The sequence below is a fragment of the Carlito syrichta genome, unplaced genomic scaffold, assembly GCF_000164805.1.
Source record: "Carlito syrichta isolate Samal-C Ts95f unplaced genomic scaffold, Tarsius_syrichta-2.0.1 Scaffold305170, whole genome shotgun sequence".
NCBI classification, from domain to species: Eukaryota; Metazoa; Chordata; class Mammalia; order Primates; family Tarsiidae; genus Carlito; species Carlito syrichta.
In genome coordinates this window covers 247824-270782 of record NW_007249266.1, presented here as the reverse complement: position 1 = coordinate 270782, position 22959 = coordinate 247824, and the positions used below count along the sequence as shown (strand labels likewise).

At 40.9% G+C, this 22959-nt stretch overlaps 1 protein-coding gene across 7 annotated transcripts in view; it reads right to left on the bottom strand.

The window, feature by feature from the left end:
* MLH1 (mutL homolog 1) overlaps positions 1–22959 on the bottom strand; it is a 75780-nt gene that overhangs the window by 16094 nt on the left and 36727 nt on the right. For all 7 annotated transcript variants that reach the window (XM_021714049.1, XM_008061263.2, XM_021714045.1 and 4 more), the window contains 5 exons: positions 22052–22425; positions 19177–19325; positions 6040–6148; positions 3463–3526; positions 348–512 (listed from right to left, as the gene is read on the bottom strand). In XM_021714049.1, coding sequence (XP_021569724.1) covers positions 348–512; positions 3463–3526; positions 6040–6148; positions 19177–19325; positions 22052–22425 — 861 coding nt within the window. The remainder of the gene's footprint in view (positions 1–347; positions 513–3462; positions 3527–6039; positions 6149–19176; positions 19326–22051; positions 22426–22959) is intronic.

Genomic DNA, 22959 nt, shown 5'->3' with positions numbered 1-22959 from the left:
CTGACAGGTAGCAGGACAGCCTTTTCTTTGGATCTGCTCACCAACCGAGTAACATATCAAGATGGAAAGCCCCAAAGATCCAAGAAGAGGAGGAAATGGGAACAAGTAGCATAATCTCACTGTGGCCTGCAGGGATGTAGCTCTCCCTCATGTCTGGGTCCTTCACCCTGGGGGCAGGAGTGGGCATGAGGGGATAACAGTAAAGCTGTGTCATCTAGAAATGCAGATGGGGAATGGCGTGGATGTCATATGTGTCACATGCTGCTTTTGAGGGGAGGCCCAGTCCTGATCTTGGAACTTTGCTTTTATCTGAAGAGTACAAAGAGGTATAAAAATGGCTGTCACACCTCATCAATTTCCAAAGAGAAATAGTCTGCAAGCATCTCAGCCTTCTTCTTCAGAAACTCAACAATGTATTCAGCAAGTCCTTCTTTGGGACCATCTTCCTCTGTCCAACCACTCTCAGGACTATCTAAGGCAAGCATGGCAAGGTCGAAAAGTGGTGCTGGCTCCTAGGAAGAAGCAGAAGAACATTCAGGAGCAAGCATTAATGGGGCATCCAAATGAGGCCTGAATTCCTACACAACCCCTATCAGAATAGCCACAAAGCCATGGTCAGAACAGCAGGTGAGAAGCCACAAATGTCCATTACCCATTTCCCCCAAAGGCAACGCCTGAACAATCCACAACAAAACCCTTCTTCCTCAACAGCCATTTCATGCGACAGACAAAAAATCTGCTGAACAGATGGGAAGGGTGAGGCCATGGGAAGTCCTCTCCTGCTGTGCAGCCTTAAGGACTCAACTCTCATATTTCTAAAAATCAGCAGGCAGATCATTTCTTTCTAATGCCTCACCCATAACTAAAGCGAGGGGATGGAGAATCAGTTAAATCAAATGACATTGCAGGTAGATCATCTGATGAGGGAGAAGTGTGAAAGCTATGGTTAAAAGTAAGATGCTCAAGTTATCTTTTATTTCTCCCCCTCTGATGATGTTGTTATTCATACTTTTACATGTTATAAACCCACAGTACATTGTTATTTTTTCACACTAGGAGAGTCATTCAAAAGGGCATAACATATCCTAAATGTTTATGCACCCAACAGCAGAGCTTTAAAATATATGAAGGAAGAAACTAAGAGAACTGCACAGAGAAACAATCGCAATTATAGCTGAAGATTTCAATACCCCTTTCTCAATAATTGACAGAACAAGTAGATAGGAAATCAGTAAGGACATAGAAGATTTGAGCATCACTATTAACTTGATATACTTGACATTTATAGAACATTTTACTTAAGATGAGAATACAAATTCTTTTCAACTATACATGGAACATTTACCAACATAGAGAATATTCTGGGCCAAAAAACAAATCTCAATAAGTGGAAAAAAGAAGAAGGTCAAGTGTGTTCTTTGTCCAAAATTGAATTAAATTAGAAATCAGTAACAGATCTTTGGAAAATTCTCAAGAGATTGAAAACTAAATAACTTGGTTCTAAACAACTATGTTAAAGCAGAAATCAAAAGGGAAATTGGAAAGTATTTCAAACTGAATAAAAATGAAAACATCAAAATCTGTGGGAGGCTGCTAAAGCAGTACTTGGGAAATACATAGCACTTAACACAAATAGTAGAAAAGAAGAAAGGTCTCTAATCATTGACCTCAGCTTCTGCATTGAGAAATGGGAAACAATACAAACCAAAATAAGTTAAAGAAAGGACACAAAGATCAGAACAGATATCAATGAAACAGAAACAAAAACAAGAAAAATCTATGAAACTAAGTCACTTCTTTAAGAAGATCAATAAAATTGATAAACCTATAGCAGACTGATAAAAAGAGATGCCCTAAATTACCAATATTAGGAATGAGAGAGGTTACATCACCACAAATCTGTACTATTAAAAGAATATGAAATATTATAAACTGTATGCCAATACATTTTAAAACTTAGATTAAATGGACTCATTTCTTCAAATAAAAAAAGATCACCCAAGAAGAAACAGAATCTGAGTAGCTCTATCTCTATTAAAGAAACTGAATTTGTAGTTAAAAACCTTCCCATGAAGAAATCTCCAGGCCAAAATGACTTCACCGGTAAATTCTACCAAATATTAAGGATTAATTCTAACACCAATTCTATACAAACTCTGTTTCAGAAAATGCAAAAGGAGGGGATACTTACCAACTCATTCTATGAGGCCAGCATTATTTTACCTTGACACCAAAACCACACAAAGACACTAAAAGAAAACTACAAGCTAGAGTAACATTCATGAACATATGTGTAAAAATTACAATAAAAATTTTAGCAAGTCACATCCCATAATATATAAAAGACTATATATCATGACCAACAGAGTTCATCCCAGGAAGGCAAGATTGGTTTAACATGAAAATCAATGTAATTCACCATATTAGCAAACTACAAAAAAAATACACCATATAACTCTCTCGGGAGATGCAAAAGAAGCATTTGAAAAAAATTCAACAACCATTCCTAACTAAAATCTCTAAGCAAACAAGGAATAGAAAAGAATCTACAAAAAACAGCATATTTAATAATGAAAGCCTGAATCCCTTTCTCCCTAAGACCAGGAATAGAGAATTTCCATTCTTAACTACTTCTAGTCAACATTGTACTGGAGGTTCTAGTCAGTGCAATCAGTCAAGAGAAAGAAATAAAAGGCATCTAGATCGGAAGGAAGAAGTAAAACTTTCTTTATTCCAAGGTGACATGATCATCTATGCAGAAAATGTGGTAGAATCTACAAAAAAAAACTAGAACTAATAAGTGAGTTTAGCAAGGTTGCAAGATACATCAATGTACAAACATTACATGTATTTCTCTATACTAGCAATACACAGTTGGAAGTAGAAATTTTTTAAACAATGACATAAGAGCATTTTTAAAATGTGAATACCAAGGAATTAATCTAATACAAGATTTTTCTCTCCAAATTGATCTATAGATTCAACACAGTCCCAACCAAAATCCCAGTAAGGTTTTTGCAGAATATGTCAAATGAAAAAAAGAAGATATGAAACCACATAGTATGATTTTAAATCTAAATCAAAATTAGACACTGAAAAAGTCTTGGAAGAAATGAAGTAAAATTGAAGAAATGAGGTAAAATTGTTAGTCCAGGTTGTATTTGGGCCATGGCTTTCGAGAATGTTTACTTCTATTTTTCTTTCCAAGTTTTCTTAAGTAGATGTATTAACTTCTATAATAATAAACATTTGTCTAAGTTGGCTACAAAATGACTATTTGGGTGAAAAATATAAAACTTTATTGCAATTAAGGATACCTCCACATGCAGATCATATAATACAGAAACTGTCCTAAGCATATTTAGAAAAACTTAATACACTACAAGGAAGATACTTGTGCAGAGCTACTATTTTCAGAGATAATCAGTGATTGAAGCTTCAGAAGTGAGAAAATAAACTTACCGATAACTTTAGAACACCAAAATTGGCAAAATCATAAATGAGTATCTGGTAGAACAGTTCTTCACTGAAAATAAAAATGAAGTGACTTTAAAGAAAAGCTGAATCCATGCATGAGAGCCAAGCAGCAGGGACACAATGGGAGAAGTAATCCCTGAAATATGGACAGGACAGAGATGATCTAACACAATCTCTTACTAACACAAGCTCTTACTCCTCCACAGACTGGAATTCCAACCATGGCTCTGAGTGGCCAGCCTCCACTGTTACTAGGTCCAAGCACTGAGACTAAGTCTAGCTTGCTATCACCCATGCTCTGGCCCTAACTGTCTGGTACTGTAAAAAGATTTCTGGCCGGGCTTGGTGGCTCAGCCTGTAATCCAGCGCTTTCAGAGGCTGAGGTGAGTGAACTGCCTGAGCCCATGGGTTCGAGACCTGCCTGGGCAACTTGGTGAGACCTCATCTCTACAATAAATCAAAAAAATTAGCCGGGCATGGTAGTGCGCGCCTGTAGTTCCAGCTCCTTGGAAGGCTGAGGCAGAAGGATCGCTGGAGTCCAGCAGGTCGAGGCTGCAGTGGCCGGGAGCGTGCCACTGCACTCCAGTCTGGGTGACAGTGAGACTCCAACTCAAAAAAAAACAAAAAAACAAAAACAAACAAAAAAAAAGATTTCTGATACCCTGATGTGAAATTTAGAGGTTTTTGGTTGTTTACCTTTCCCCCACTTACAAAGAATCCTATAAATCACTTTTTTACAACTCAACATTAAAAAGTATATGAAATGTTTAGGGAAGTCAGGGAGTCTTCCTAGATAACCAAAAGTGGACATCAGGCAGGTTACACTACACTGATACATAGTTTAGGATGATGCATTCACTGGCTGGTAACAATCTGAGAGCAGTTGTGAAATATATAATATATTGAATTATTTACAAAAGCACATAATTGGAAGAAATGTTACATTAATAGTTTTTTGTTGTTGTTGAGTCAGAGTCTCATTCTGTTACCCAGGCTGGAGTGCAGTGGCATAATCATGGCTCACTGCAGCCTGGACCCCCCTGGGCTCAGGCGATCCTTCTGCCTTAGCCTTCCGAGTGGCTGGGATTATAGGCACATGCCACCATGCCCAGCTAATTATTTTTTTCTTTTGGGGAAAGAAGGTGAGGGCTCATTATATTGCCCAGGCTCGGCTTAATTCCTGGGCTCAAGCAATCTTCCCACCTCAGCCACCCAAAGTGCTGGAATTACTGGCTTGAGCCACCACACCCAGCCATGTATTCATAGTTCTTAAACTGAACCATACAGGTCTTGCTTAAAGACTTCATAATCAATCAAAGTAGACAAAGCATCTGAGCACCCAGTAAGTAGCTAACTTGTCCCATGTTAGTAAAGTGCCAAAAAAGGAGTTGAATCTAGATATCAAACTCTGAACTCGGTTCTCTCCCTATTTTTTTTTTAACCCTCTCACTGACTGGGAAATCATTCACATTTATCAACAGCTGCAATTCTGCAACTGGTGGGGATTTGTATCTGTGAGATGAAAACCTGAACACAACTGTGACTGGGAGTTGTGGGAGTCATGCCGAAAAAGACAAGGGGAGCAGAATTCTCAACAAATAAGTGATGGTTCACTGTATAAGTCCAAGGATTCCCAAAGCAGACATGAAATTTGAACAGAGCTGCACCAAAAGGGTGTCTAAGCCTAGGATGAATGGGTTCTGAATCCATACAAGGAGGTATGTGTGCCAACAGGAAGCTTCTGGACTGGGGCAATTCTAGGTAATAGTAAATAGATTTCTATTTCATGTCCCATCCAAGAAATGGATGGTGGCTCCCCCACTCTCAGGGTCAAAAAGCACTCTGAAACCACAGCAGGGCTTAGAGAGAAAAGTCTCTCACAGCAGAGTGATTGATACCTAGTAGATGCAAGGTGGCAGCATCCTCCCATGTATATTACCTCTTCACTAACAAGTATCAGTACAGGCTCAAGGCTCAACGGGAGCTCATCCACCAAGATCCCCAGAAGCAATTAAAAGAAATGTGGCCAGCCATGTACTAGGCATATGGCACTGCCAGGGTCACCCTTTCTGTGTCAACCAACCCACTGGCTTGTTTGCTAGCTACAGTTAAGATTTTGCTACATTCCCAAAGCTAGGAGGGAAAATGACAAAAGGTCTTTCTCTTGCATCCCCCACAGTACCTAACACACATAGCAGATACTGGAATTCTCCAAGAACACCAAGCTCTCAACATCTGGGTCACAGTCAACATTTATTGAGAATTGAGCACCTATCAAAGACTAGGTATCTCAGGTTATTTCTTACAAACACACACACACACACACACACACACACCCCTGGAAATAGTAATATCAGAAATCTGAGACACAGTTTAGGAAAGTAACTTGTCTATGTTTTTATAAAAGGGAAATGGTTGAACGTGGATTTGAGACTACATCTGTCTGACTGCAAAGCCTGTGCCTTTCTTAAGACCTCATGCTGCTCTCCCTCACTTTTTGAGACTGTGCTCCCAGGACCATTCTTCCAGTCACTCTGCTTTTTCACGCACTCACTGACTTACCTAAGTTTGGTGGTGTTGAGAAGGTATAACTTGGTCTGATGCTGTGCCAAGGCCCACTGAGGATTCACACAGCCCACAAAGGAGTGGTTACGCAACATCTCCTGAAGAACTGGAAAACAAAAAACAAAAATGAAAGCTAAGGAAGTAATGGAATTCTACCTCTTCACAGCCCAAAGCACCAAGTACAGAATTAGAGACACCAAACAGGCAAAGATGCTTAAACTGAGCTTCCTGCAGAAAACAAACACAAATGAGGAATAAAATATAACTAATCTCTTAAAATGAAATAAGGAACTACTAAAGGATTAAGGACTGCTTAAGGATTGAAATCTACGGTGAAGCAGGAACTCAGAGAAGTAATGAGAACTCTGACGCCAGCTTTATCTGAAAATATTAGAGGAACCTCAGGAATCATGAACTTAGTTTTCACAGGTCTGAAGAAGGTGAAAGGAGGGCAAAAGCCCAGAATGGTTTAATATGGGGAGTATAATAGGAGACCACGTCCCCAACACATGAAGCTGAGACCCCAAGGGCTCACCTTTGGTGTAAAGGAAAACAATACAGCAATATCCAGGACTACTCTCCTATCCCTGCACCCCTCAAAGGGCAGTAAGCAAAACTGTCACCTCAAGCGCTGGCATTGAAAGTAAAGAGAAATGACTCCTAAGAATTTGTAACCACAGACTGGTCTTCGCGTGCTTTTGCAGCCAGAATTCATCCTAAGCAGGTTCCTGAAAAGTTAAGTAGAGATTTCAGTTTAAACTGACACCAGGGTTGACAAGTCCTCCAGGGCCCTGGTAGAATCAAATGCAAATTCTTTCTGCAGAAATTCATCTTCAATCCAGGCTTCAAGTAATTCTCCATAGATAAAGTGCCAGGAACTAGCAGTCACAAAATTACAAAGCACACAAAGAAGGCACCAAGAATCTAGAAGAAAACATAGAATGGGATCTGGTAAAGGTTTTAGGGATTGGAAATACCAGCAAAGAACACAAAATACATTCAGTATACTCAAGAGCTATTAAAACTATGAGTAAGTAGAAGGGCATTATCAAAAATGATCAAGGAAATTTCCAAAAAATAAAATTTCTAAAAATGAAAAATTTAATAATTGAAATGAAAAATCAATATAGACTTAACAGATTTGACAAAATGAGGTAAATAACTAGAAGGTAGATATAAAGAAATTATCCAGAATGCAGCACAGAGAGAGAAGGAAAAGGGAAATATTAAAAAATGGCTTATGTAACATAGAGGATAATAAATATATAACTCAAGTTCCAGAAGGAATGGAGGAGAGGCAAGGAGATAATAATAATTGAAGACTCTGAAGACAAAATATCTGAGAATATCCCAGAAATGATGAAAGATGTCAAGCTTCAGCTCTAGGAAGGCCAACAAAATCAACACTTGACAACACAGTATTTCTACATGATATTTTTAAAAAGAGATCTTAAAAGCACTCAGAGAAAAAAACAGATTACCAACTAAGTAATAAATATCAGACAGGTAGTTGAATTTTCAATAGCAACGGTAGAAATAAGAAAATGACAGAATATTACCTGCAATGTACTAAGAAAATTATAATTGCCCATCTGGAATTTTAAACCCAACAATAATACTTTCAAAATAAGAGTGAATCAGACACAGCAAAACTGTTTGCCATTGCTACTGTTTCAATGTTTGTTTCCCCACAAAACTTATGGTTAAAATTCTAACCCCTAAGGTGATATTTGGGGCATTTGGGAGGTGATTAGATCCCCCCTCATGACTGGGAACAGCGCCCATATGAAAAAAGCCCCAGAGAGTTAGCTAGTTACTTCCACCATGTAAGGATATAGCTAGAAGGCACCATCTATGAGGAAGCAGGCCTTCACTAGACACTGAATCTGCCAGTGCCTTGATCTTGGACTTCCCAGACTCCAGAACTGTGAGAAATAAATTGCTATTATTTATAAGTCACCCAGTCTATGATAATTTATTATAGAAGCCTTAAAGGACTAAGACAGTCACCAAAGGCCACACTGAAGGATATTCTTCAGGCAGACCATAGTCTAAGAGAAAGAATTATGATAAAATATTTGGGGCTGGGTGCAGTGGCTTACACCTATAATTCCAGCACTTTAGGAAGCTGAGGCAGGAGGACTGCTTGAGCTCAGGAGTTCAAGACCAGCCTAAGCAACACAGCAAGACCTCATCACTACAAAAAACTTTAACAAAATTAGCCAGGTGTGGTGGTTCACACCTGCAATCCCAGCTTACCTGGGAGGATGAAGGAGAAGAACAGCCTGAGCCCAGGAAGTCAAGGCTGTGGTGAGCTGTGATCATGCCCTGTACTCCAGCCTGTGCAAAAGAGTGAGATACCAACTCAAAAAAATGAAAAATAATAATAATAGGTAAATCCAAACGGGCAATAACAAGTGTTATGGAGCAAGTAGATACAGCACACCTCTGAGATACTGCAGGTTCATTTCCAGATCACTGCAATAAAGTGAACACCACAATAAAGCAAATCATATGAATTTTTTGGTTTCCCAGTGCATTTAAAAAGTTATGTTTATACTACACTATAGTTGATTCAGTATGCAACAGCATTATATCTTTAAAAAAAGTACAAACTTTAGCCGGGCTCGGTGGCTCAGCCTGTAATCCCGCGCCTTTGGGAGGCTGAGGTGAGTGTATTGCCTGAGCCCGTGGGTTCGAGACCCACCTGGGCAGCGAGACCTCATCTCTACAATAAATAAAAAAAAATCAGCTGGGCGTGTTAGTGCGCGCCTGTAATTCCGGCTACTTGGAAGGGTGAGGCGGAAGGATCGCCAGAGCCCAGCAGGTCGAGGCTGCGGTGGCCGGGAGCGGCCACTGCACTCCAGTCTAGGCGACAGAATGAGACTCCAACTCAAAAAAAAAAAAAAAAAAGTACAAACTTTAATTTAAAAATACTTTATTGCTAAAAAATGTTAACAGTCATCTGAGCCTTAAGCAACTTGCAATCTTTTTTGCTGGTGGAGGATCTTCACCCAGTGTTGATGGCTCCTGACTAATCAGTGATGGTCCCTGAAGGCTGGGATGGCTATAACAATTCCTGAAAATATGACAACAATGAAGTGTGCTGCATCAATTGACTTTCACAAAAGATTTCTCTGTAGTCTTGTGGTGGTTTGATAGTATTTTACTCACAAAACTTCTTTCAAAACTGTAGTCAATCCCCTCAAACCTTGCTGCTAAGTTTATGGAATATTCTAAATCCTTTGTTGTCCTTTCAACAATGTCAACAGCATCTTCACCAGGAGTAGATTCCATCTCAAGATATTAATTTCTTTGCTCCTCCATGAAAAACTCCTTATATGTTCAAGTTTTATCATGTGATTGTAGCAATCCTGTCACATCTTCCTTCAAGTTCTACTTCTAATTCTCTTGCTATTTCTACCACATCTGCAGTTGCTTTCTCCACTGAAGTCTCAAAGTCATTGATGAGAGTTGTTACCAACTTCTTCCAAATTCCTGTTAATGATGCTATTGTGACCTCCTCCCATGAATCAGGAATATTATTCATGGCATCTAGAACGGTGAATCCTTTCCAGAAGGGTTTCCATTTTCTTGCCCAGATCCATCAGAGAAATCACTATCTAATGCATATTTCTAAAGTCTTATGAAATGTATTCTTAAATAATAAGACTTGAGGCTGGCAGTGATGGCTCATGCCTATAATCCCAGTACTTTGGGAGGCTAAGGCAAGCAGATTGCCTGAGCCCAGGAGTTCAAGATTAGCCTGGGCAATATAGCGAAACCTCATCTCTACAAAAAAATTAGCCAGGTGTGGTGGCATGTGCCTACGGTCCCAGCTACTCAAGAGGCTGAGGCAGAAGGATCATCTGAGCCCAGGAAGTCAAGGCTGCAATGAGCCATGATCGTGCCACTGCACTCCAGCCTGGGTGATGAAGACCCTGACTCAAAAAAAAAAAAAAAAAGACTTGAAAGTCTAAATTACTCCTTGATCAATGGGCTGCAGAATGAATGTTGCATTAGCAAACATGAAAACATTAATCTCCACTAGAACTCTTGGGTAGCCAGGTACACTGCCAGTGAGCAGTAATATTTTGAAAGGAATCTCTTTTTCTGAGCAGTATATCTCAACAGTAGGCATAAAATATATTCGGTAAACCATGCTGTAAACAGGTGTGCTGTCATGCAGGCTTTGCCATTCCACTTATAGAGAACACACAGAGTATATTTAGCATAATTCTTAAGGGCCTAGGATTTGCAGAACAGCAAATAAGCACTGGCTTCAACTTAAAGTCACCAGCTGCATTCTTCCCTAACAGGTGAGTCAACCTGTCCTTTGAATCTTTGAAGCCAGACAGTGATATCCCCTTTCTACCTATGAAAGTCCTAGATGGCACCTTCTTCCCCAAAAAGGCTGTTTTGTCTACGTTGAAAATCTGTTATTGATAGTAGCCACCTTCATCAATGACCTTAGCTAGATCTTCTGGATAACTTGCTGCAGCTTCTCCATCAGCACTTGCTGCTTCACCTTGCACTTTTGTAATATGGAGACAACTTCTTTCCTGAAACCTCATAAACTAATCTCTGCTAGCTGCAAACTTCTCTTCAGCAGCTTCCTCACCCTTTTCAGCCTTCACAGAATTGAAGTTAGGGACTTGCATTGGATTAGACTGTGCCATAATGAAATATTGTGGCTGGCATGATTTTCTATCCGGACCACTAAAACTTTCTGCAATAAGCAATAAGGCTATTTCACTTTCTTATCATTCATGTGTTCACTAGAGTAGCATTTTTAATTTCCTTCAGAAACCTGTCTTTGCATTTGCAAGTTGGCTAACTGGCACAAGAAGCCTAGCTTTCTGACTGTCTTGGCTTTCACAAGCCTTTCTCACTCAGTTTAATGAAGTCAAGCTTTTGATTTAAAGTGGAAGGTGTGGGACTCTTCATGTGAAAACTTATTTAGAGGCCACTGTAGGGTTAAATGGCCTAATTTCAATATTGTTGTGTCTCAGAGAATAATATTGTTGATTCTCCCGAACAAAGGGAGAAAGGGGAACAGCTGGTCTGTGAAGTCAGACATACATGCACATTTTATTAAGCTTGCTATCCCATATGGACAGGGCTTGTGCCATGGTTTGACAATTACAGTAGTAATGTCAAAGACCACTGATCACAGATTGCCACAATAAATATAATAATAATTTTAAAATTGGATATATTGCAAGAATTATCAAAATGTGACAGAGAAATATCAAGCAAGCACATGCCACTGGGAAAACGGCACCAACAGACTTGCTCCACAACCTTCCATCTGTAAGATGCAGTGTGTCTATGATAATCAATCCAGGTGGGCTAGAGGCTTAAGTATGAGCCTTTTAGGAAACAATGTAAGAGTATATCTTTAATTATCACAAAGTTAGGAAGGATTTCTTAGACTAAAAACATCAATATGTAAAGAGCAATGGATACGAATCTGCCTACATTAAATCTAAGAACTTCTGTTTCTAAAACAAATATTCTTTTAAAAAAGTTACTAGATGATCCCTAAACTGGAAGATATTTTCATGGAACTGATTATTATCAGAAAAGATTGAAAACTCAAGAGAAAAATGGGCAGAAAACTTGAATAGGCACTTAACAAAAGAGGAAATACATGTACCCAGCTTTATTATAACCAAGAAAATGCCAATAGAATCTATCATCAGATACTGCTTCACAATCACAAAATGGTAAAATGTCCGAGAATATAAAATAGTGGACAGTTGTAAAGTAAATGCAAATTCTGTACATTGTTGGTGAGAGTACAAATATGATCTCTCTGGAAACAGTCTGTCATTTTATGATCCAGCAGTAGTAACTCTCCTAAGTACATACCCTAAAGCAGAGATTCCCAACGGGTGTGCCTGGCCACTGATCAACACAGCTGGGAAGCGGGATGGAATGTGAGAATGCAGGGACTAAGGCTTTATGAGTCTTGCAATTGTCCTTCAATAAAAGAATGAATGAACGAATATTCATGAAGTGGAATCTATTACACAGAAAAAGTAAACCACAGCTATGTGTAATAAGATACATATACCAAGATGAATGAATCTTAGGAATGTGTGTGTAGCTATAGATAAACTGCAGAAAAATTAAACTTACAGTGTAATTCCACTAATATAAAATTTAAAGCTTGCAAAACTAAGCAAAGTCTTAGGAATACAAATAAAAGTGGCAAAATTATAATAAAAAGAAAGGCCAGGTCTAATCCCAGTACTTTGGGAGGTTGAGGTAAGATGACTGCCTAAGCGCAGGGGTTCAAGACCAGCCTGGGCAACTTCATGAGACCTCATCTCTACAATAAATCAAAAAATTAGCTGGGTGTAGTGATGTACACCTGTAGTTCCAGCTAATTGGAAGGCTGAGGCAGAAGGATTTCCTGAGGCCAGCAGGTCAGGGCTACAGTGGCCATGAGTGTGCCACTGCACTCCAGCATGGGTAACAAAGTGAGACTCTGACTCAAAAAAAAAAAAAAAAAAGAAAGGAGGCTGGGTGTGGTGGCTCATGCCTGTAATCCCAGTAGTGCTTTGGGAGGCCAAGACAGAAGGATTGCTTAAGGCCAGGAGTCTGAGACTAGCCTGGGCAACATAGGGAGACCTGTCTCTACAAAAAAAAATTTTTAATTAGCTAGGTGTGGTGGCACATGTCTGTAGTCCCAGCTACTTGTAAGGCTAAGTTAGGAGGATCACTTCAGCCCAGGAATTCAAGGGTCACACGACTGCACTCCAACCTGGGCAACAGAACAAGACCTTGTCTCAAAAAAAAAAAAAAGGAATAATAATCACAAAATTTAGAGTAGAAGTCACTTCTAAAGGAGAAGAGATGGAGACAAGGATAGGGAAGAAGAGCATCAAAGCTTCAAAGGTGATGGTAATGTTCTGTTTCTTAAGTAGATTTTTTTTCTTTTTATTTGTTTTTTTCTATAAATGCTACACATATTTTATAAATGATTTTTTTATTGACCAGTATATGTGTGTGTTTGTGTGTGTGTGTGTGTGTGTGTGTGTGTGTGTGTGTGTGTGTGTGTGTGTGTAAGAGAGGAGATAGCTAGAGAAAGGCTAGGCAGACAAACAGGGTGGGTCCCCTGGTAACAATGTAGTGAACTTATGGCAGGCCTCAGGCTGATACACTCATGTTGGTTAAAAAAAGCTCCCTGCCAGCCTCTCAAGCTAGAGTTTAAGTACTCACTGCTTGGATAGAAAAACAACCAATCCTGTCACCATTTGGCCCCTACCTCTTGCTCATTGGTCTTTAGTACTGACCAATCAGCACAGCTAATGCTAGCCAATCGCCTTGGTCTTAGGGCTATATAAGCACCAGGTATCAGCTCCAAATTGGCAACCCCCTTGGGTCCTCTCCCATTGTGGGAATTTTTCTGATCTCTCTATAAATCCCACTTTCTCACTTTCTGGCTGTCTGTATCCCTCATTCCTCCTGGGCACAAGACAAGAACCCCAACCTAAAGAGCTGCAGAAGACTGTCAGAGTCAAAGTCCTGTGCACCTGGGAGGCTGGCTTGCCAGCTGACGAACCGGCTGAACAGGAAGAGCTGCCGGAAGAAGGCAAGACTCCGATGCTGCGACACTTCTGGGGCTGCACACTTTCAGGGCTTGGCTTGCCAACCCATTACAGCCAACATTCCTGGGGCTAGGCTTGCCAGCCCATCAAACTGACCCTCTCTGGGGCTTGGCTAGCTGACCCAAGAAAACGTGCTACATACCTCATTGCTGAATAACACTATGGCCACCTTCAAAGTACTCCCCTTGGGAAGTTATGCACCGACATCAGTGCCTAGTCCACCCACCATTTTTCTGGAATGGCCATCAGAGCTGTCGTCATATTACCAATGACGTCCTGAATGTCACCAAGATGTCTTCCTTCAATAGTTCCTTATCTTCAAATAAAGAAAAAAGTCATGGGGGGAAAGACCAGGTGAATAGGGTGGGTGTCCTAATATAGTTATTTGTTTACTGGCTATAAACTCCCTCACAGACAATGCTGTGTAAGCTGGTAAACTGTCATGATGCAGGAACTCCTTCAGGACCATTTTTGCACACACCTTTCTCATGCCAAGATTCTCAGAAGACTTTCCTAACTGTCTCTCTATTGATGTTTACTTGGTCTGTTCTGCTTCTCACAGTCAACTGACAATTCTGATGAATTTTTGCAATGTTTCATCATTTCTGCATGTTACTGGCTGCCCTGACCTTTCTTCATCAGTGATGCTTTCTCTCCCCTCAGAAAAATATTTAATCCATTCCGTAAACTGCTGTTTTCTTCATGGCATTACCCCCATAAACTTGAACTAACATGTCCCTCATTTCACTTCCACTCCTGCCAAATTTAACAAGAAATTTAATGTTTGTTCATTGCTCTAATTCAAGCTCCAACATTCTCACAATGGCACACATGCAACAACAATAACGAATGCCACTCAGCAAGACACTATCACATGTTGACATGAATACAGCCGTGACACCAATATACCAAGGCTATGAAACCTTACCGAGTTGTTTGTACAGTGCTGCCAATGTAAGTTGTGTACACACACACACACACACACACACACACACACACACACACACACATATATTTTAAATGAAAGAAATAGAAACACCACCACCAAAAAGTGGTGGTGGGGGGCAAGAGGTGCTGAAGAAAATAGACTACAGGTCTGGGCATACCAATAAGCCTGTACATAGTATTTTCACTACACTTTTTCTTTAAACTTTGGCACTACAAGTGTACTCTCACACTGTTATCATTCTGCAACACTACGCCCCTCTACCCTTGAAAAAAAGAAGCTTATTTTTTTCACTTTTGGAATAAGTGTTTCCCTCTGTTCCCACTGGAAACTCAATGTCTCCACAGGATGTTCGGCGTAGGCGGAAAATGATTATTTTAAAAGCTGGAGAACATAAAATATTCTGGAATAATGAGGCACTGGAGGAAAGAGCAGTGTAATCCACTAAAAAAGGTCAGAGATTTCTCCATACAGAATGTCCACAGACTGCTCTGACACATCCAGAGCTACTGAAGTGCAGTCCTGCCAGCCCGGCTGGGAAGGGAGGCAGCGTTGGCTCACCAAGCACAGGGCTTTTCTTCACTGGGCTCCATGAAGCTTCTTGGACTTCTTCATGGCTTCTTATCAGGACTTAAAGGACCTATTTAATTCTCAACTTAAATGTCCCCTTAGTGCTACTCTGTAGGCATTTCCCTGCCATTATGTGAACAGCAAAATGGGACAAATCCTTTTGTGCTTCAAAGCCAAACCACACATCAGAGTTCATATCCAAGGCCTTGGGTCTCAGCATGTTTGTCTGAGAAGCAGCAAGTTAAACCAAACCTGAAGAAAGGGCAACCAGTCCTCTAGTTCCTAATGCCCATGTGCAAGGTAGAAGCCCCCAGTCCTTGCTGGATACCTTCCAGTGGCCCCTGCATGCCAATGCCTTTGCTGCCTGAGATAATCAAGATACTCTCCCAGCCCTCTCAGGAGATCTCACCCTGGGTTCCTCCTGAACTGGCCTATGTCTCTGTTAGAGAATTTCAGTCTACCTCATGTTGCTGTCAGTTCTTTACTATACAATCCCCATACAATACCATGTCATCCTTTAAGGTAGGGGTCATGGTTTTTTCATCTCAGTTTCTACCTCTGCGACTAGCACAGTATATTTTGTACAGACAAGATACTTAAATGCTTGCTGAACTAATTCCATGTACCAAAAGAAACTGTCACCTGATGACAAACCACATTAAGAGTATATACATCTAGATCCAGGACTGTTCACAAAGACTAAGAAAATAAACTTAAGTGTGGATATCTGGAGGCAAAAAATGTTAAGCACTTTTTCACATTCAAATAAGAGCAAGTATCTTAGCTTATGACATTCCTTATCCTCATTAATTAACAGATCAAAATTATGGGACTGGCAATAAGTTCAATTGTTACTAATCTGAGATGAGTTTTATTCCACAGAACGCTTGACTAGATGCTAGACCTTCCAGTATTAACCTCATTTGTTAACTGAAAGTGTGCCCAACAGGGATGGGTAAATCCCTAGACTCAAGAGGGTTGTCTAATTGAGTGTCCAACTTTGACATCCCTTTAGAATAGATTCTAGGGCTTCACCTCCCAAGCTGCTCCTCTCACTCATTTATCCATATTTTAGAAAATATCTACTAAGCACACACACCAGGCATTGCAGGGCACCAAGGATGAGGCAGTGAGCTCAACAGACATGATCCCTGCATAGATGACACACCGATGAAATAATCACACGAATAAGTGCAACTAAGAATGTCGTTTCAAGGAATGTCTCTCTTTCTTTTCTCCTGGTCCAGGGGAACAACTCATCAGGGGAGCAGCCAGCCTGTTGGTCTATTAAGATTAGTGGCCAGCCGGGCTCGGTGGCTCAGCCTGTAATCCCACACTTTGGGAGGCTGAGGTGAGTAGATTGCTTGAGCCCGCGGGTTCGAGACCCGCCTGGGCAACTTGGTGAGCCCTCATCTCTACAATACATAAAAAAAATTAACCAGGTGCGGTAGCGCGCGCCTGTAGTTCCAGCTACTTGGAAGGCTGAGGCAGAAGGATCACCGGAGCCCAGTAGGGACCGTGGTAGAAGTCCTACCCCTTTAAAAGTGGCTTGCTCCACAAAACCATAATAAAAAATATTGATTATGAAAAAAAAAAGTGCCTTGTAGATCATAAAGTATATACAAGATATCTTAGGCAGTACAGCACATTTAACAGAGTAGAAAAATCACGTCCAAAAAGGTGAACAAATCTCTGACTGGCTACTGAATGGTATAGGTGGTAGGAGATTCAGCAGGGATCTGGGTCCCAAAACAAGTCCTCATTCCACTTTCTGTATCGCAGGCAGCTACTCCTCCTGTCAAGTCCTACACCTGCATGTTGGAAGACACCAGGCTCCCTTTATGGAATCAAATCACAAGTGTGCTTGTCCTGCACTGGCTGTTGACCTAGTTATGCATATAAATGAGGTTAGGCTTCCTGCATGGAGGCCATTGCCAGGAGCAACCTACCACCAATAAAGCATGTACCTGGGCCTGTTTTTGATGAGATGCTGCAACTAATCTGTCCTTTCTATCTTCCATTCCACTTTCCTCATTTTAAAATATAGATAACAGCATCTGCTCTGCTTCCTTCACAAGAGTATTCTATAATTTAGTAATATGTACGGGTCAAGCATGGTAGCTCACACCTATAATCACAACACTTTGGGTGGCCGAGTTGATCAGACTGCTTGAGTCCAGGAATTCTAGACACCAGACTGGGCAATATAGCGAAACCTCATCTCTACAGAAAAAGGAAAAAAAATTAGCTAGGCGCATGCCCAGGCTACTGAGGTGCAAGGATCACCTGAGCCCAGGAGTTCAAGGTTAGTGTGAGCCGTGATTGTCGTGATCCTGCCACTGCACTTCAACCTGGGTGACAGAGTGAGACCCCGACCCCAACTCAAAAAAAAAGTATGAATATATAATTGTGCACCATTTAGATTTATCATCTTAGGCTCAGTAAGACTCCAGAGCTCACCAAACTTCATGCAAGTTGCTTTTACACAGCACTGAAACAGTTTGATACTATTCAGAAAGTGGCATGAGGAAGATAAACACTTAAAGAAAACTCAGTAAATTCCAAATCTGAGGGAGTCTGTCAATCACAACTACTGTGAGGAAGACTGCTAAATGAATCAAGAAACAGTCTACCTTTACTTAAAATTCCTTTAAAAGCTCCCAGCTTGAAAGCTAATAATGAAGGGAAAGAGCAACTACAGCAAATCTTCATGGAAATAAAATCCAGAAGTCAACTGGCAGCCACTTCTACAACTGGCAAAACCTCAGTCACAGGAAGTTTTATCCTGCCCCAGTGGAGCGATAACCTATGCATCTTTTTCCACATGTAAACAAAGGCCCAAAATGCTAAGAAAAGTGAATGAACAAAGAAAAGGCAAGTTGAGACCTTCCTGAATTAGCTCAGACAAGTAGTGACTGAGACTGAGAAAGATTTAAGAGTCCACTGAATCAGAAGCAGCTGTTTTAAGAGGCTAAGGGTTAGTGGAAAAGGTACAGAATTGTTCCTTAGATACTCATTTATTTTAAAAATTAATTCAGATTGTCACATTTTAAGATACATTTTTTAACAGTGTTGAAATTTGATTATTTTAGTCACAAAAAGGTATAATAGATGAAAAACAAAATTGTCATGGTTAAACTACACAGTCTCAAGTGCAGAACTGCCAACTGGAGCCCTGGGCAATGGTATCTATTCTTGGAGCATTACTGTAGGACTCGAAGTGGGTCAGGTGGTGAGGGCCAACTTGCTGCTATATATCTCAATTCCTGAGTCAGTTCATTCATTGGAGTTGACTAGTCCCCCTTTTAATTCCTAAAAACCATCAATTTAGAGTTGAAGTAAGGGGGACCAAGATGAAGTTCTACACTCAGGTATTCTCAAAAGCTATTTCTGACAAAGATGAGCATGATTTATTACTTTGTCTTCAGGATAAAAATATCTATCAATTCTTTACTCTGTAACAGTGTTTTATTTATATTTTATTTCTAATCAGCACAATGATCGTCAAGGGTAAAATTAATCGCATTTTATAGATGAGAAAGACTGAGGCACAGAAAGGTTAGGTCATGAGTCTAAGGTCATACGACAGAAGTATAGTCCAGGATTTGAACTCATGGCTATCACCTAAGCCTGTGAACTTTCAGCAGCAGTACATGCCATTCAGTCCACAGGGTAAGAATTGTGCTGATCATTTGCTGCTTTCAGCTAAGAATGGAAGAAACTGAAAATTGTTATTTAAACAATTTCAGTGACTGCTTTACACTGACTCCTATGGTTAATGAGAATGCCAATGAATTCTAATTAAAACAAGCAGATTCTTCTTCCCCCTTCTCTCCCAACTGAAAATTGTCTCAAAGCTGATGCTGTTAGTAAAGGCAGAGCGGTTTGCCCAGCATACTACAGCGGACACCCTGACGTGTCTGCTTTCTGCATTTCCAAAACCTTAATGTTAGTAGTTCAGGCCCTGAGAGTCCCAGGTAGACATCAGAACTTACGTACTCTCATGTCCCCGCTCATTAATTTCTTCCTGGAGACTCAAAACACTGGTGAGGTTAATGATCCTTCTCCGGGGGGTACAAGCTGCAGTCATTTCCTTTTGGGAATCACCTTCTACCATTTCTACATCAGAGTCTTCTCGGTGTCTCTTTCTGCAGTAAAGTAAAGGAAGTGAGTCAGGCTTGGTGGCTCAGCCTGTAATCCTGCGCTTTGGGAGGCTGAGGTGAGTGGATTGCCTGAGCCCATGGGTTCGAGACCCACCTGGGCAACTTGGCGAGACCTCATCTCTACAATAAATCAAAAAATTAGCCGGGCGTGGTAGCGCGTGCCTGTAGTTCCAGCTACTTGGAAGGCTGAGGCGGAAGGATCGCCAGAGCCCAGCAGGTTGAGGCTCCGGTGGCCGGGAGCATGCCACTGCACTCCAGTCTAGGTGACAGAGTAAGACTCCAACTCAAAAAAACAAAGAAAGAAAAGGAAGTGGCAGATCATCACTATCCTTTTAAAATTTTATTTTAAAACTTAGCCGAATTATGTATGCTGAATTTTGGAGAAGAAAACAACTTCTGTGTGCTGGTTCTATACAGTTATGGATGGACCCCCTGGTGGCAGGCTTTCTCTGGTACACTGTTTATTTGACAACCTTCAGATCCCAGTCATCGGCCATGCAGTTGCATGTAGCAGGACTCTGGAGTTTAGCTGTAGGGACTTGAGCAAGTGAGCTGAACTTGTCACATTTTCTTTTTTTTTTTGAGTTGGAGTCTTACTCCGTCACCCAGGCTGGAGTGCAGTGGCACGCTCGTGGTCACTCCATTATCAACCTTCCGCCTCAGCCTACCAAGTAGCTGGAACTACAGGCACGCACTATCACGTCTAGCCTATTTTTTAAATTTATTGTAGAGATTAGGTCTCACCAAGTTGCCCAGGCAGGTCTCGAACCCAGGGGCTCAGGTAATCCCCTCACCTCAGTCTCCCAAAGTGCTGGGATTATAGGTTTGAGCCACCACACCCAGCCAACTTGTCACATCTTATTCATTCATTCCTCCATGTATCCATCCATTAGATACTGTTATATATCAACTACATATAGCACTGAACAAAAACAGACATGTGCCTGCCCTCACAATGCTTACTTTCTAGGAGGAGAGTCAAACAGTAAAAGAAAAGGTCATTTTAAGTAGTGATCAATACAATGAAGAAAACAAAACAAGGTACCATAATAAAATGATGGGGAGATGAGAGAAGGAACTTTAGACTAAATGGACAAAGATCTCTGGCAAAAGGTGACATCTGAGTTGAGACCTGAGTGACAAGAAGCCAGAGCTTTCCTGGGCTGAGGGAATAGCAAAGACAAAGGTGAAAAGCTCAATCAGTTCAGATCAGCCACCAGAGCTATGTGGCCAAAGCACCACAAAAGAGCAGGAATGGCAGGGCTGGAGTGAGACTGGCGTGAGGGATTTAGGTTTTATCTTAAGTGCAATGGGAAGCACTGAAAAGTCTTCAGCAGAGGAGCGATACAACCTGACTTCGGGTTTAATAAAATGTCTGACTGCCGTGTGGTATCACTATACCAAGTGATAATCGAAAGTAATACTTCCCCTGCAAATATAACACTTAACAACCTGCAGGTTTAAGAACATTAAATGAGATAATGTATGTCAAGTACTGGGCTCACAGTAGACACTCAACAAATATTAGCTTCCTTTATTATCCTCTGAAAAAAATTCTTAGACGTCATCTTGCTAGGTCGACTCAGAAATAAGCAAGGTCGACTCAGAAATAAGCAAACTGGAATTAAGTAACTCACCTACGTTCCAATGGTCAATTAGTGCCATAGTTTTTGGTGGTCAGCCACCAAGTCAATGCGCAGCATAGGGTCAATGACTTCACCCTGAGCTCCAGGTTCAGCACAAGTACACATTAAAGAATATCCACCTTACAGATTTCAGTGAGATGTCTTAGAGTCCCTGCGACATGACCACTAAAAATGTTCTCAATTAAATGACAGTCAGTACTATTATTCTTCTTGTCTTCTTTTTCACTGCTAGCTCACATACTGCAGAAGTTTTATAAACTGGATTCAGAAACTATCTCATCTGAAAGAAGTGAAAGCAGCAGCCAGGCTCGGTGGCTCAGCCTGTAATCCCAGCACTTTGGGAGGCCGAGGTGAGCGGATTGCCTGAGCCCGCAGGTTCGAGACCCGCCTGGGCAACTTGGCAAGACCTCATCTCTACAATAAATCAAAAAATTAGCCAGGCGTGGTAGCGTGCACCTGTAGTTCCAGCTACTTGGAAGGCTGAGGTGGGAGGATCATCAGAGCCCAGCAGGTCAAGCCTGCAGTGGCCAGGGACGGCCACTGCACTCCGGTCTGAGTGACAGAGTGAGACTCCAACTCAAAAAAATAAAATAAAAGAAGTGAAAGCAGCTTTGGGCAGAATGAAATAGAATACTCTGGATATTTTAGGTTTCTCTTTTTAGTCATTTCTGGTGTTGAGACTATCAAAAATCTTTACTAAATATAACGGATAAACCTTCTGCTTTTTCTGGTGTGTGTGTGTGTGTGTGTGTGTGTGTGTGTGTGTACGCGCGAGCGCACGCGCACATGTGTGTGTTTTGTTCAGTTGGACTCTTACTTCACAATCTAACGTGTTTTTAACTAATTATTAAAACAGGATGTTTAAGTTATTTCAGAGGACACCACGGTGGGTGACTCTCAAACCACGATGAAAGGCAGATAGTGGACAAGGTCACAGCATCGTCCCAGAGGAGGCAGAAGGAAAGTAAGGTAGGAAGAAGATACATGTGTTTCATGAAAAGCCAAAGCTAGAAGGAAGTTTTAACATGAAGGGGGCAAACTGCACTTTTTCCAGAAAGGCCATACCTGGGGTTGACTGGGCTAGAAGAGGGTCCTCTCTTCTCTGACATTTCTGAAGTCTCCTTTGTTTCATCCCCCAAGATCTGATTCTTGACAGCCACGTCAGCAGAGGCTGGGAGTTCAAGCATTTCCTCATCGTGTTGGCTGGCCCTGCCACTAGAAACATCTGTCTTATCCTCTGGAACAATGGCCTGGGGCTGACTGGACAAGGGCTTGTTCAGAGGCTGCAGAAATGCATCAAGCTTCTGTTCCCGGGAATCTGTACGAACCATCTGATAGGCATAAACCTTGTCACTACTTCCAGAAGTAGACGAGGAGATCAGACTTGTTGTGGATTTAACCATCTCCCCAGAGGGGCCAGCAAGCCCTGGCAGAAAAGTCTGTATCAAAAAGAAGACAGTGGGAGACTCAGAATATAAAGTATAGATGTGCAGGTCCCCAAATGGAGCAATGATAGAGAAAGAAGCTGGTACCAGGTATAATTATCATTACAGAATTATTATTATAGAAACAATTCTGACCAAAATTTGGAGTACAAAATAAAAGATTTACAAGTATAAAATTCAAGAAGTAAGCAAAATCTTTATAATCTTAAAACTAGTTTCAATTGGAAATATCAATATAAAATTCTCATGTCTATTTTTTTCACTGCCATAAAAGGTCTTTTTAAAAATTGTAATAAAATATACATAACATAAAATTTACCACTTTAGTCATTTTTAAGTGAGAATTCAGAAGGTATTAAGTATATTCACATTGTACTTGTACAACCATTACCACCATCCATCTCCAGAATTTTTTCATCTTTCCCAAATGGAAATGCTATACCCATTAAAAACTAACTTTCGCCGGGCTCAGTGGCTCAGCCTCTAATCCCGCGCCTTTGGGAGGCTGAGGTGAGTGGATTGCCTGAG